Source organism: Mugil cephalus, chromosome 16 (assembly GCF_022458985.1).
Source record: "Mugil cephalus isolate CIBA_MC_2020 chromosome 16, CIBA_Mcephalus_1.1, whole genome shotgun sequence".
In the NCBI taxonomy this organism is placed as follows: Eukaryota; Metazoa; Chordata; class Actinopteri; order Mugiliformes; family Mugilidae; genus Mugil; species Mugil cephalus.
In genome coordinates this window covers 22,614,456-22,626,182 of record NC_061785.1, presented here as the reverse complement: position 1 = coordinate 22,626,182, position 11,727 = coordinate 22,614,456, and the positions used below count along the sequence as shown (strand labels likewise).

The 11,727-nt window shown below is 41.8% G+C and overlaps 2 protein-coding genes across 6 annotated transcripts in view; one reads left to right on the top strand and one right to left on the bottom strand.

The window, feature by feature from the left end:
* Nucleotides 1-1,744: 1,744 nt before the first annotated feature.
* Nucleotides 1,745-10,483, bottom strand: slc16a3b (solute carrier family 16 member 3b). The gene is made up of 6 exons (XM_047608848.1): nucleotides 10,334-10,483; nucleotides 6,017-6,261; nucleotides 5,796-5,939; nucleotides 4,236-4,837; nucleotides 3,797-3,977; nucleotides 1,745-3,217 (listed from the first exon to the last, which is right to left on the bottom strand). The coding sequence occupies exons 2-6, from the start codon at nucleotides 6,237-6,239 to the stop codon at nucleotides 2,910-2,912; spliced, it is 1,458 nt and encodes a 485-aa protein (XP_047464804.1). The 5' UTR covers nucleotides 6,240-6,261; nucleotides 10,334-10,483; the 3' UTR covers nucleotides 1,745-2,909.
* The window catches only part of ccdc57 (coiled-coil domain containing 57), a 26,442-nt gene continuing 21,437 nt past the window's right edge, over nucleotides 6,723-11,727 (top strand). The window contains exons 1-3 of one of the 5 annotated variants that reach the window (XM_047608842.1): nucleotides 6,723-9,729; nucleotides 9,936-10,095; nucleotides 11,039-11,187. In XM_047608842.1, the coding sequence (XP_047464798.1) occupies nucleotides 11,185-11,187 (3 nt within the window). In that variant the 5' untranslated portion in view covers nucleotides 6,723-9,729; nucleotides 9,936-10,095; nucleotides 11,039-11,184. Of the gene's footprint in view, nucleotides 9,730-9,935; nucleotides 10,096-10,931; nucleotides 11,188-11,230; nucleotides 11,328-11,727 lie in introns of those variants that run through there. The other 4 variants (XM_047608845.1, XM_047608846.1, XM_047608843.1 and 1 more) reach the window with 4 other exon arrangements.

Here is an 11,727-nt window from a genome sequence, read left to right as displayed (position 1 = left end):
ATCCAAAACTCAGCGCCTCTGATGCAGTTGAGAGACTTGTAGTCTTTCATAAGGTAATTTAATATTTAGATTTTTTATGATAATTTGTCATGTCACTGTTGTAGCCTCATATGCAAAAAGTGGTTGAAATAAATTACAGTTGAGTTTAGGATGTTTGAATAATCACTTCTGTAATGCTGTTTTCTCTGACTTGCTCCTGTGTCTAATGCTCAGTGTCTTTTTGTTAACCCCAGTCTTGCTGCAGTTTGGAAGAGCATCTTCAGAATCAGCAGAGTCAGCAGCTGTACCTCCTAGACCAGAGGTGTCAAACTCATGTTATTTCAGGGGTCACGTACAGAACCATTTGATCTCAAGGGTGCCAGACCTTCAAATAATGACAACTTCAAATGTTTCCATTTGTTTTAGCACAATGAAGTACATTCTGAAAGTGTTTACATTTAATGACCTGTACTATTACAAAATCTTTTATGAACAACCAGATGTTTCTTAAGAAAAAGAAGTGCAATTTCTCTGTGTCTCAATGTTGTGTTATGGCCACAACTCTTACTAAAATTGTGTGAAACCTAGGGAAAGTAGTTACTTTTATTGGAAAATTTCCAGTTAATATCTTCAATGTAATTTTTGCACTTTGCAAATTCATCCCGCGGGCCAGACCGTATCCTCTAGGGTGAGCCGCTTTTGGCCACGGGCTATAAGTTTGACACCTATGTCCTAGACGTTGGGCGCCTGAAGAGGAAGATCAACAGCTTCTGCATAGCTATGCACAAACGTCTCATCTCCTGCCAGGCCAACCGCTCTCTTGGGGCATTTGATGAGCGTTTTCAAGCTCATTTTGTGTTCAATGTGTCTTATGATGGCTTGTGAATTTATTTTATTATATCTTCATTTATTATGTTCTAATTGAACATAATAATAGACTTGTGAAAAAAGGCTAGCAATAAATTGTTGTTCTTGGAATTAATTCTCTCATAATTTTAATTATTATTGTATTATAAAGTTGTATTCAATTATTATCAACTTTGTGGGAGCTGGTTCAACACTCCAGTTTTTGCTGTGTGCATGGCCACCCTTCTGTTGCATATGTTTGAAATAAAAAAAATAATATTTAAACCTGTGTATTATTTGAAGAGCTTAATATTGAATGCAAAATGATAATATCAATTTATAAACAGCGCTAGACCGAGTTTAATATAGAACACATATGGTAGGTAGGGGGTCCCTACTTAGTGGGGGTTATTGGCCTGAAGTACATTGAAGACCCCTGCTGCGGGTCAACAGCACCAGTGGCAGTTATTGTTGTCGACCCTGGGCACCTACCGATCCAATATAGAAGTCAAGTTTGTGATTTTCATGTTTAATTTGTCAAAGATTTTACATCAGATGCCCTTCCTGACACAACCCTCTCGATTTATCCAGGTACGTGTTGTATCAGACACTGGTACAACACGTACACTGGCTTGTGGCTGGATTTTTTTATATGATATATCCTTTATTGTCCCACAGTGGAGAAATACCTAAGTATACGGTAGAGTCCAAAAGTTTAGGCAGCGGAACAAATAAATAAATTTTGTTCTTGAACAATAATATAAATAACAAGCACAATTGGTATCAAAATATATCACATGTGATTTATCAACAAATTTAGCCATTTTGACCATTTTGACTGATGCATGATCTGACCAGCATGGGCTGTGGAGCTACTATGGCCTATTAAAAGGTTGATGTTGAATGAAACAACGCCATCTACAAAGCTTTATCCACAGAAAATATATTTGTTGGGGTCAAAAAACACGCATAACATGTATCTGACGTGTGAGACGTCACTCAGGAAAATGGCAGTAGAAGTGCAACAGGTGGGTGCTTCTTCACCCAAGCAGATTGTGGTTTCTCCCCAGTGTTGGTCTGTTTAGCTTTCAGTTGAACAGATGAACACAAGACATAGAGCACACTTTACAGTATCTGACATGGTAACAGTTTTGCAGCATTAAGCAGACCTTGTAGGGCACCAAAGACAGAGTAGGCAAAATACATTCATCAGTGCAGTGGGACGTACTTCAAGTTTGCTGAAGTGTCCCAGAGACAAATCTAAGTGTCACAGCAATCACAGAACACACAACAAAGGCTTCTGTTACATTACGCTACATCATACGCTGTAGTTCAGCTCTTGGGGTTCACGTTGAGTGCCGCCATATAACCGTAAATACATTTTTAACTTTTTAAAGTTTTTAAAGTGGGTTGTCAATAAATAGTTGCAATAAATAAAACTAATGGATGCAGGTCACAGCCTTCAAGTCACACTGAGTCCATCCATCCCATTCAGGTATCTACTTTCACACCCTGAAGACAGGCCACTCTGTTTACAGTAGCTCACGTGGTGAAGTCAATCCTCTCCATGACAAACCATGACCACGCACCTTCTGCTGACAAAGGCTGTGAGATGTAATAGAAAGGTCCAGAGCAAATTTATATGTGAACCTAAATGGTTCTCAGATTATTTGGAATCATGATCCCTGAATGTAGAAGATATCCAGCTTTAAAGTAAAGTGTAGAGAAAGGTACCACAATTAATTATTTTGTTCTTTAGATGCTCTACATCTTTGAGTAGATGGGCAGAGAAGTTATCTTGCCCAGAAAAGCTGGTACTTGTCAGGAAATTAATACCTGTTTTTGCTGTATTCGAGTGTATGCTGAGTCTTTGTCTCCAGGATAACGGTAACGCCCAGAAGCTGATCAACATAATGCATTAGAACCATTTCACGTAATACCATTCTTAATAATGCACGCTTACTACTGGTCAATATTATCTCAATTGGTCAGCTGTCTTTGAGGCTCCTCTGTCCATCTCATCATCAGTAGATTTTAAGTGTGCCCTCTTGGTATCCAGTTTGTCTTATCAGTAGTCTTGTCACTCATAATGATGTCTCATTGTCCTCCTCCCCAATCTCCTTCACCATGTTCACATCTTCCTCCACTTTAACAGAACTGGCTTTTCCATTCTCTTTTGGCTCCTCTTCGCCTTCGCCGTTCTCATTGCCACGGTTGAGCATCTCCGTCTCTGCAGCAGTCACAGCCATCTCCATTTTTGCCTCTGGATCTCCCTGTTTCTTGCTAATGAAGAAGAAGTTTCCCAGGGCAATGATGAAGGCTGACAGCGTGACCTCGCAGCCAGCCAACAGGAAGACATACATATACTGCTTAGTGGCATCCAAGAGGAAACCTGGTGGTGAGAACAAGGATGTTAGTTTGACTGAAGTGACACCCTTCACCTCATCACGTTAAACAAGGGACATGTTGTAATACTGTACACAACAGAGGAAACACAGTCAGAGGTTGCAACATGACAGCAATGAATCATTTAAACCAACTGTTCATTTTGGGTTAGGGCACTTTTGTGTCTCTGTCTTTCTTTGTCATTAGCTACCGTATACAGGTGATTTGAGTGGCTATGTACTGTTATATACGATGCTCTCCACGCCATTGTATGAAATATTGAGTAACTTATATATCTTACATATCAGTTTTTATATATTTGTATAGTTTCATACATATTATACACTCATATACTGTCATTAAAAAGTAAGACTGTGGTCATGGATCACTGTGTACATATAATAGCTACCCTGGGACCTTCATTGCAAAAGACAATAAATTGGGAATGAGTTTAAAGTACCTCTTTTTTTGTTTTATAAATTCATCTTTTTTTCAGAATTGGTTAGGACGTAAAATACTGCACAGAGTCAGAAATGTGCCATTTGTTGCTGTAGAGACAGCACAGTCATTTCTTGCATGCTCTGACCTGCTCCAGGAGGTCCCACTAGCACGGCAATGGCTTCCATCAGAAGCACCAGGCCGATGGCGCTGGAGAACTTCTCTGTCCCTACGATCGCCATGAGGACCTCAAACTGGAGTGCTCCCACCATGCCATATGACAGACCGAAGAAGATACAGAAGATCACCAGACCTGTGTAAGTGTTTGCCTGAGACAGAAGAAAAATCACAAGATATATTTAAGAGTGGTTAAACAGGCCTTTCGAGTGGATATACACAAATCAGGCCTATCATACATCCATAGAACTACAGTCATCTGTCTGATTTATATTAGGGAACATACACCACTTTAGTACATTTGTGAGGCAACTACAAATCCTTCATAAAGGGGTAAGTGTCCGAATCATTCAAACAGTACACATTCCTCTCTAATTCTTATAAAATCGAACCCATTGCCACATGGTTACCTGTGATCCTACGAGATCGGTGACCCCATTGAAGATCATAGCAAAGCTGAACAGGTAGACTGATCTGGGCCGTACCCATTTCGTGCCTGCTACGAGTCCTGCCGCAGGCCGGGCAAACATATCGACAAATCCCAGAATGGTGAGCAGCAGAGCTGACTTGGTGTCCTCATTCCCCAGAATTTTAGCATAGTTGACCACAAACACAGGGGGCACAAACAAGCCCAGCACCATGACAGATGCTGCAATGGTATAGATGAGAAAACCTCTGTCCTTAAATACACTGAAGTCTAATAGTTTCTTCTTTGCTTGGGGCTTTTCTTCGACCACAGGAGCTTTTTCCTCCTCACCCTGGAGCTTCTTGGGAGGCAACAGGGGCCTCATGAGGGCACCACAGGCACAGCAGTTGAGCAGCATTCCTCCCAATATGAGGAACCCACCCCTCCAGCCATAGTGGCCCTGGAGAAACTGACCCAGTGGGGAGAGAGCGCACAGAGCCACGGGGCTGCCTGCTGCCGCCAGGCCGTTGGCTAGAGGACGTTTCTCACTGAAGTACCGATTCAGCATTATCAAAGATGGCTGGAAGTTCAATGCCAGACCAAGACCTGGGAGAGGAGGAGGAGACAGAAACACAATGCCAAAGCACTGTTAAACACTCACACTGACACACATAAACTTTATAACCACTCCTGGCTGAGATGGTTCTCATCTGAAACTCACATGAATAGGGCATGCCTGCAGCAACTGAATACCGTTATTTTATGTTTGATTGTGCCCCACCCATTACATAGCCCATAGGCAAATGTCTTGGCAATGATGTATAAAGCTGTCTTTAAGGCAAACAGTGGTAACTTTAATTTAGTAAAAATAAAGAAAAATCCTGGAAGGGGTTGGTGTGTCCAAACTTCTAAGAGGTACATTTGATATAGCTTATGTTATCTCACTTGGGAGGGGTCCATACCATTTGTTCACTTCATGACCAGAACCGCAAAGGATTCACTGCAAGATTCAAAACTTTGGTAACCCGAGACAGTAGGCTGCCATAGGGGCGGCTGTGGCTCAGTAAGTAGAACTGGTTGACCACAAACTAGAAAGTTAGCTGATGATCACTGACACATGGACCACTGAACCCTGCATAAATGTGTGTGTGTTTGTGTGAATGAGTGGCACTACATAAATACAACCTACAATCCTTACATGTGATTGCATATGTATACAGGGGCTTATCCTCATATGGTTGTAGCAAATGACCTTATCTGAACCCAGTTAAGTTGTAGATCACCTGCAGAAGACCAGACTAATGGCAGTGACCCCACTACAAAAACAACCCCTGATGGTGTTTGCAGTTAAGGCATGCTATCAACAGTGAATGTCTGAATACTTTTACCAGTTGTGTGTTTGTTCAATTAATTGTGGACTCCTAAATGCATTTCATAGGTTCTATCAGTTCTTTTTATGTTAAAATATCACATATTAAAGCTTCAATTATTTTATACAGTTTGAAATTGAGTGCACGCAAAATGTACAGATATTTAAAGTCTGGAATGGAGGTTTGGACTCTACCTGTGATAACTCCAGTGCAGATGTAGATGTGTAGGATACTTGTGGCAAAGGAAGCCAGAATCATCCCCAGGGAGGCAAAGAGCCCTCCAACCATCATCACAGGTCGACAGCCAAACCTGTTCACCAACACACTGCACAGGGGGCCTAAGAAAACATGGCTCATCAGTGAAAATACAAAATGTTTTAACAGTTTAATCCCTACATTATGAGTGTTATTCTACCTGTGCCATACAGCATGGCAAGCAGTATTGAAGAGATCCAGGCAGTGTCGCTGTAGCCAACATTGAACTCTCGGATCAGCTCCTTGAAGAAAACACTGACGGCCTTGGGAAAAGCGTAGGAGAAGCCCGTGATGACGAAGCACCCGGCCAACACCGCCCAACCCCAGCCGCCGTCTGGAGCCTTTACTCCAGTAGGCCCGTCGTCAACCACTGCTCCTCCCATTATACTCTCTGAGTGTCAGTCACTATAACACAGGTAAAAAAAAAATAACATCATTATTAGCAGCATGATACATATTTTATACCATACCCATGTCCTCAAGCACTCCATGCTTACAATAAACCAAGGCAGCCAAAAAAATACGATCACATTTGTACAAATACACAGATCAGCAACAATATTATGACTGCTTACAGGGGAAGTACTGTAAATAACAGGATCCAGCCTGACACACACACACATATACACACACACACACACGCTTTAGGAACAACGCAAAGAAACATGAAGAACAGCACAAGGTGTTGACCTGGCCTCCAAATTCACTAGATCCCAAAATGATCAAGTATCTGTGGGATGATCCACAGAGACCCCTCCCCTCAACCCAAAGACCCCCACTAACAACATTTTGTTACCAGACACCACAGGACACCCTCAGAAGGCCCATGTCTATTCTCTAGCTGTTTTGAAGACACAATGGAGACGTACACAATATTTAGCCAATGTTCAGCCTAATTAGTGTTTGTGTGTGCAGAAGCAGAAGTAAACGTACATAGGTTATAGAGTCCACTAAAAAATAAAATAAATCATATTCATTTGTTTATAATACATTCATCAGGGCAGGGCAATGCATTCTTTACTGGTCATCTTATTGTAGTATACTGTTGGCACTGGTTACTGTCGAAAATCAATGAGTTTGGTCAGACACCTTATTTACAGTACATCTTGCCTATTCAAAGACTGTGTGTGGGACATGGGCTGAATTACTGTTGACAACTCGTCAGTCCAGACTACACAAACATGGTGTATGTACTGTGTGTACATACAGACATATCCTTTTGTTCCTTTCACAGCTCGTAACCTCTGTGGTGCACCCTTACAGTACCACACTCTGACACACTGTCACGTAGTATTTCTACATTTCTGCTTTTACCATTTAGATATTCTAGCTTTGTGTAGCAATATGGCCTTTGATTCTTGTATGTGTTTAATATTAGTCGGAGAAAGATGGTTATTCAACTGGATGGCCATTTTGGAAGGAGTAGTATAGGCAGCCAAGTATTTGCAGTTGTTCAGTGACTAATTCAGTATAAAGTATGGAAAATAAACATTTAATGATTTGGCTGTTTGTGTAGTTTTTACACTTCTGCAGCTGTCTAGTAGTGGTACAGTTTATCTCTGCAGAACCTTTCCTTGTCACAAGAGGGAGCTCTCTGGTCAGGGTTTTTGAGCCACTACAGAAATTTACACAGAATTTTATCTTCAGCTTGATAAAGTAACTCGGCATTTCACTTCAGGAGGGTTATAACAAACTTTATTAAATCTAAAGGATGGACAAGGATAAAGTGTATACGTTTAATTCAACCTGGAACTGAGGTCGAGTTTAAAGGGTCATACTCAAGAAACACTATGGCTCTGGGAACAAGTGGAACAGATGTGAAAGCAACAAAATAAAAAAATACAAAACTGAACAATTACATACTCTTCGCAGCAACTATATTCATCTCATTTCATAATGGTGTAACTCCCAACTGGCTCTAGATCAACATTTAAGCATTTTATAGCCTCTGGCCCTAAACAACCACTCAAAGAACCATTTGTGTTCAAAAAGCAGAGGGGGTGGGAAATTGCATGAGATATTTGTAAAGTGCAAGACCGAGCATAGCTTTCATAAAAAGAAAAAAAAAGAAGTTACCCACAAGATATAAAGTATATATATAAAGATTCCTCGGAGTTTGACAGTCACCTGCCATCCTGCACATTTCCCTGGTTTACATCCTCACCCACACCTTTCACTTTTCCCTCTGTTAGATTACTAGTAATGCTTTGCCGACATTGTGTTTCAGGCATTTCCTCGTATTTCCTGTGTTCCTGTTCCCCGCATGTTTTTGTCCTGTCTCTACCTGCCTTCTGGAGTGAATGCCTAAAAGTTGCCAGTAGGCTTGTCCACTGAACACTGATTTGCTAAATCACATTAAATTCAACCCGAATGCGCTTGTGGTCTGAAATCTATGTTTAATGGAGTATACAACCAAAAGAAGAGGTGCTGCTATGTAAAACTAAACCAGTGTATAAACAGAATCCCCCTCCCACAGCAGCCCCCACACGATAAACACCATCAAACGTGGCCCACTTTGACCCATGCAACATTCTGTCAGGAGTCCCAAGCATCAGCACCAATACTAAAATAAGACCCTTACATTCCACATGCACACACAGGGATAGTTTTATAAGCCCTGATATGAAGATGAAAGGAACTTGGCTGTTATCCTGCATTGTGTATGTGTGTGTGAGAGACAGACCTAGTAAAACTGAAGAAGTAATCTACTCCTGCCTGAATATGTCATCATCTAATGGACAGGACCACACTAACATGTTTTTCAGTAGTTACTGTAACTTTGGTTTGGTGTTGTCTTCTTGAACCTGACAGGCCTTACAAGTGTGTAAGATCCCTCGGATGATGCCCTGAGGTCTCAGTGAACAAGAAACAGGGAGAAGTGACCTATAGCATGAGCTCTGTGGGAGAAAATAAATGTAAAATGCACTTCCAATGAAGCACAGGAGACACTTTTCCCCTAAGATGCCCTTACGGTGTAATCAACTGAACACCCTGATAGAAAATCCTGTATCATTTACACAGGCTGACGATTAGTAACAGAAACCATCTTGAAAAACTGTTTTCAAATCATTGCATCAGCTGGCTTTTTTTCCCCCCAGTCAGTATGACTAGTCTGCCTGTCTCTGAGTCACAGCTGCCTCTGACAAGGTGTTTGAATTCAACATTATTAAAGGTGCTTTTGATGAGTGGAGGTTGTGAATAGCTTGACTTACCACCTTCAGAAGATGAGCTAAAGGGATAGATGTAATATTTTGCAACATCCAAATTTCCCCGAGGCAGAGGCATGCCTTTTAAAACCTCCAGCGGCTGATGTTATAGGGAAGTTATAGGGATAGAAACGAGCTGTGAACACAACAGTAACACTGCGTGTTAGGGCATAGCTCCATGGTGTGGTGTTTCCCCCCACCTGATGTAGGATTTATTTGCGTTCAGAAAACACCTGGCTGTTAGATCTCTCGGTTTGAATGCTGCTCATAACCACACTGTGATTGTTTTGTAACTTTTTATTAGTCTATTATGTTATTGTTCCGCAGTGTGTACATAATTGGAGACCCACTGTGTAGGAAGTGTACGCATTCAACATATATAATGGTTGTTGTTTTTTTGCTGTTGTCCCTATTGTAATTAAGTTCAGAGTATCGTGTTACAATAAATGCCTACATAAAGGCATATGTCAGGGTACACGGCGACGCAGAGTTACGCTGATGCTCTGTCTCAGGATGCCACCGAGCGCACGTAGGCGCTCCAGCTTCCTCTGCGTCACACAGTCGAGCGCCAGTCAACAACTACATGGCGTCACACCGCCGTGGCTGTCAGATTCCCTCACACAATCCCGGAACACAGCGGTGAGCGCTCTGAGCGGCCAATTCCGCCGTAAGCTCCATTTTTGTTTACTTGTATAAGTTAATTGCTTTCCGTTTGAGTCAGGATGACGAGAGACTATTTGAGGGAACCGTTTCGTAACCATCTTACTGTGCAGCATCGAAAAGTTGATTATACTATGCTCCAAACTCAAATTGTACTAAGCATTTACTCCAACCTGGCAAACTCAGATAAAGTAGTCTGTTCTTTATTCTCAGTACCCACTTAACGGCCCCGACCCACAGAGTAAGTGAGTCAGACAGATGTGTGCCACAGTGAGGACAAACCCAGGTGGCGTACGTGAGGACCGGGGCGTCGATCTCTAATGTGCATCCCCGCATGGCAGATGTCTGAAGAGGACCAGCTGGACCGACACCGGTGACACCTTACTCTCACTAATACCCACGAAGTCTTAACCATCTTTCACACAATTACATTTTACACATCATATAACAATTTTCACCCATCCCTTTTACGCGTCCGCCCCATCTAACGCCAACCTGTTACTTCTGTACAAGGCTATGGAATATCACAAAATACATTCAAAGAGGAAGGCAACGTAGACACACACAGAACCCAGTGGGTAGAAATAAGCAAAACCAAATTCATTCTTTACCTGTCGGGATGCTGTCGCCTTCCTCCAAAGAGCGCTTCTTCGTACACGTCGAGAGCGCGCATCCGCGGCTTGTCTTAAATAAACGGCGGCGCGCAGACAGGAAACCCGTGCCATGGGTTTGCCAAACCCCGGCCACACCCCCGTATGAATGAAATAAGACGTCCTCATAATGGCATTTGTGCCGATTTTTCTCCGTGTTTCGCCACTAAAGTCTATAAAACTGCTCATATCAAACATATGAAGAGGAACAAGAACTATTCAAAGTCAACATTAGACCGGAGAAAATAAAAAAAGAATCATGTGTTATCAAGATGAAATCAAAAAAACTGGGAAATTTACGGTTTCATTTATTTTTGGCATATTTATTCATATTTAAACTGCTATGTCTGAAATGTCAATAGCAGTGCGATCGGCTACCGTAATCAAGGTAGAATGGGCGCAACATTCTGACTTCCCCTCCGGCTACCTTTGTAGAAGTCTGTAATAGCGTTCTTTTCTTATTCATAAAACGCTTAAATTGGGGACATTTTCTGGGACCGCTTCAGCAGCTCAGCCAAAACGGGGACTGTCCCCAGATATCATGGACGCCTGGTCACCCTACTCTACTATAAGCTTGGCACAAGGACATGCTATTTTACTTTCAATTTGGGGAAGTTTAGGACTTGTTAGTGTGGTATGATCAGGAACCATTCCTTATCTTTGTAGGCAGCCCGGGACCGATTTGACAGACGTACGATTTCCATGGAAACCACATTCCCATCGCAGTGTACCAAGCGAGGGAGTCAACAGTGAATGTTTTCACGAGTTGAGCGTTAAATGGTTACGTGTCCCGTTTGCAAAGCTGCTGTTTTATGGTAAGTTAACTAAGTTCATTGACGTCTATTTAAGTACTCGCGTTACTCTCGTTCTGGCGTAAATGAAAAACGGGAACACACTTTCAAGTCCACGAAGCGCAGATCATTCAACGAATGTCTCAAGGAAGACGTGATTGAAGGTTTGATTAAGTATGGCTGCGGTTGGTGTTAGGTTTAGACACCAGGTGTACGGGTTAGGGGTTGTTTACTGACGAGGTTTAATCATTACCAAGCCAGTGGCACGATGGTTAATAATACTTTGCACTGAATATTGGGGTTTTTGCTTGGTGCACGAATCGAATCACGTGGAATAAGAAGGCCTCGTGTGGTCAAAAAGGTTAGACAGGTCTTAGGCTGGAACAGAGAGAAATATACCAGTCAACAGACAAGTTCATATTATCCTTTATTTTTCAAAGTACATTCTATCTTATGATAACATAAACATACTATATTTTGCCAAGCTATTAATCCGAGGGCCCTATAAGGTGTAGCACAGAAATAACGTATTCATATAGGAAGTAAATGAACTATTAGAATGTG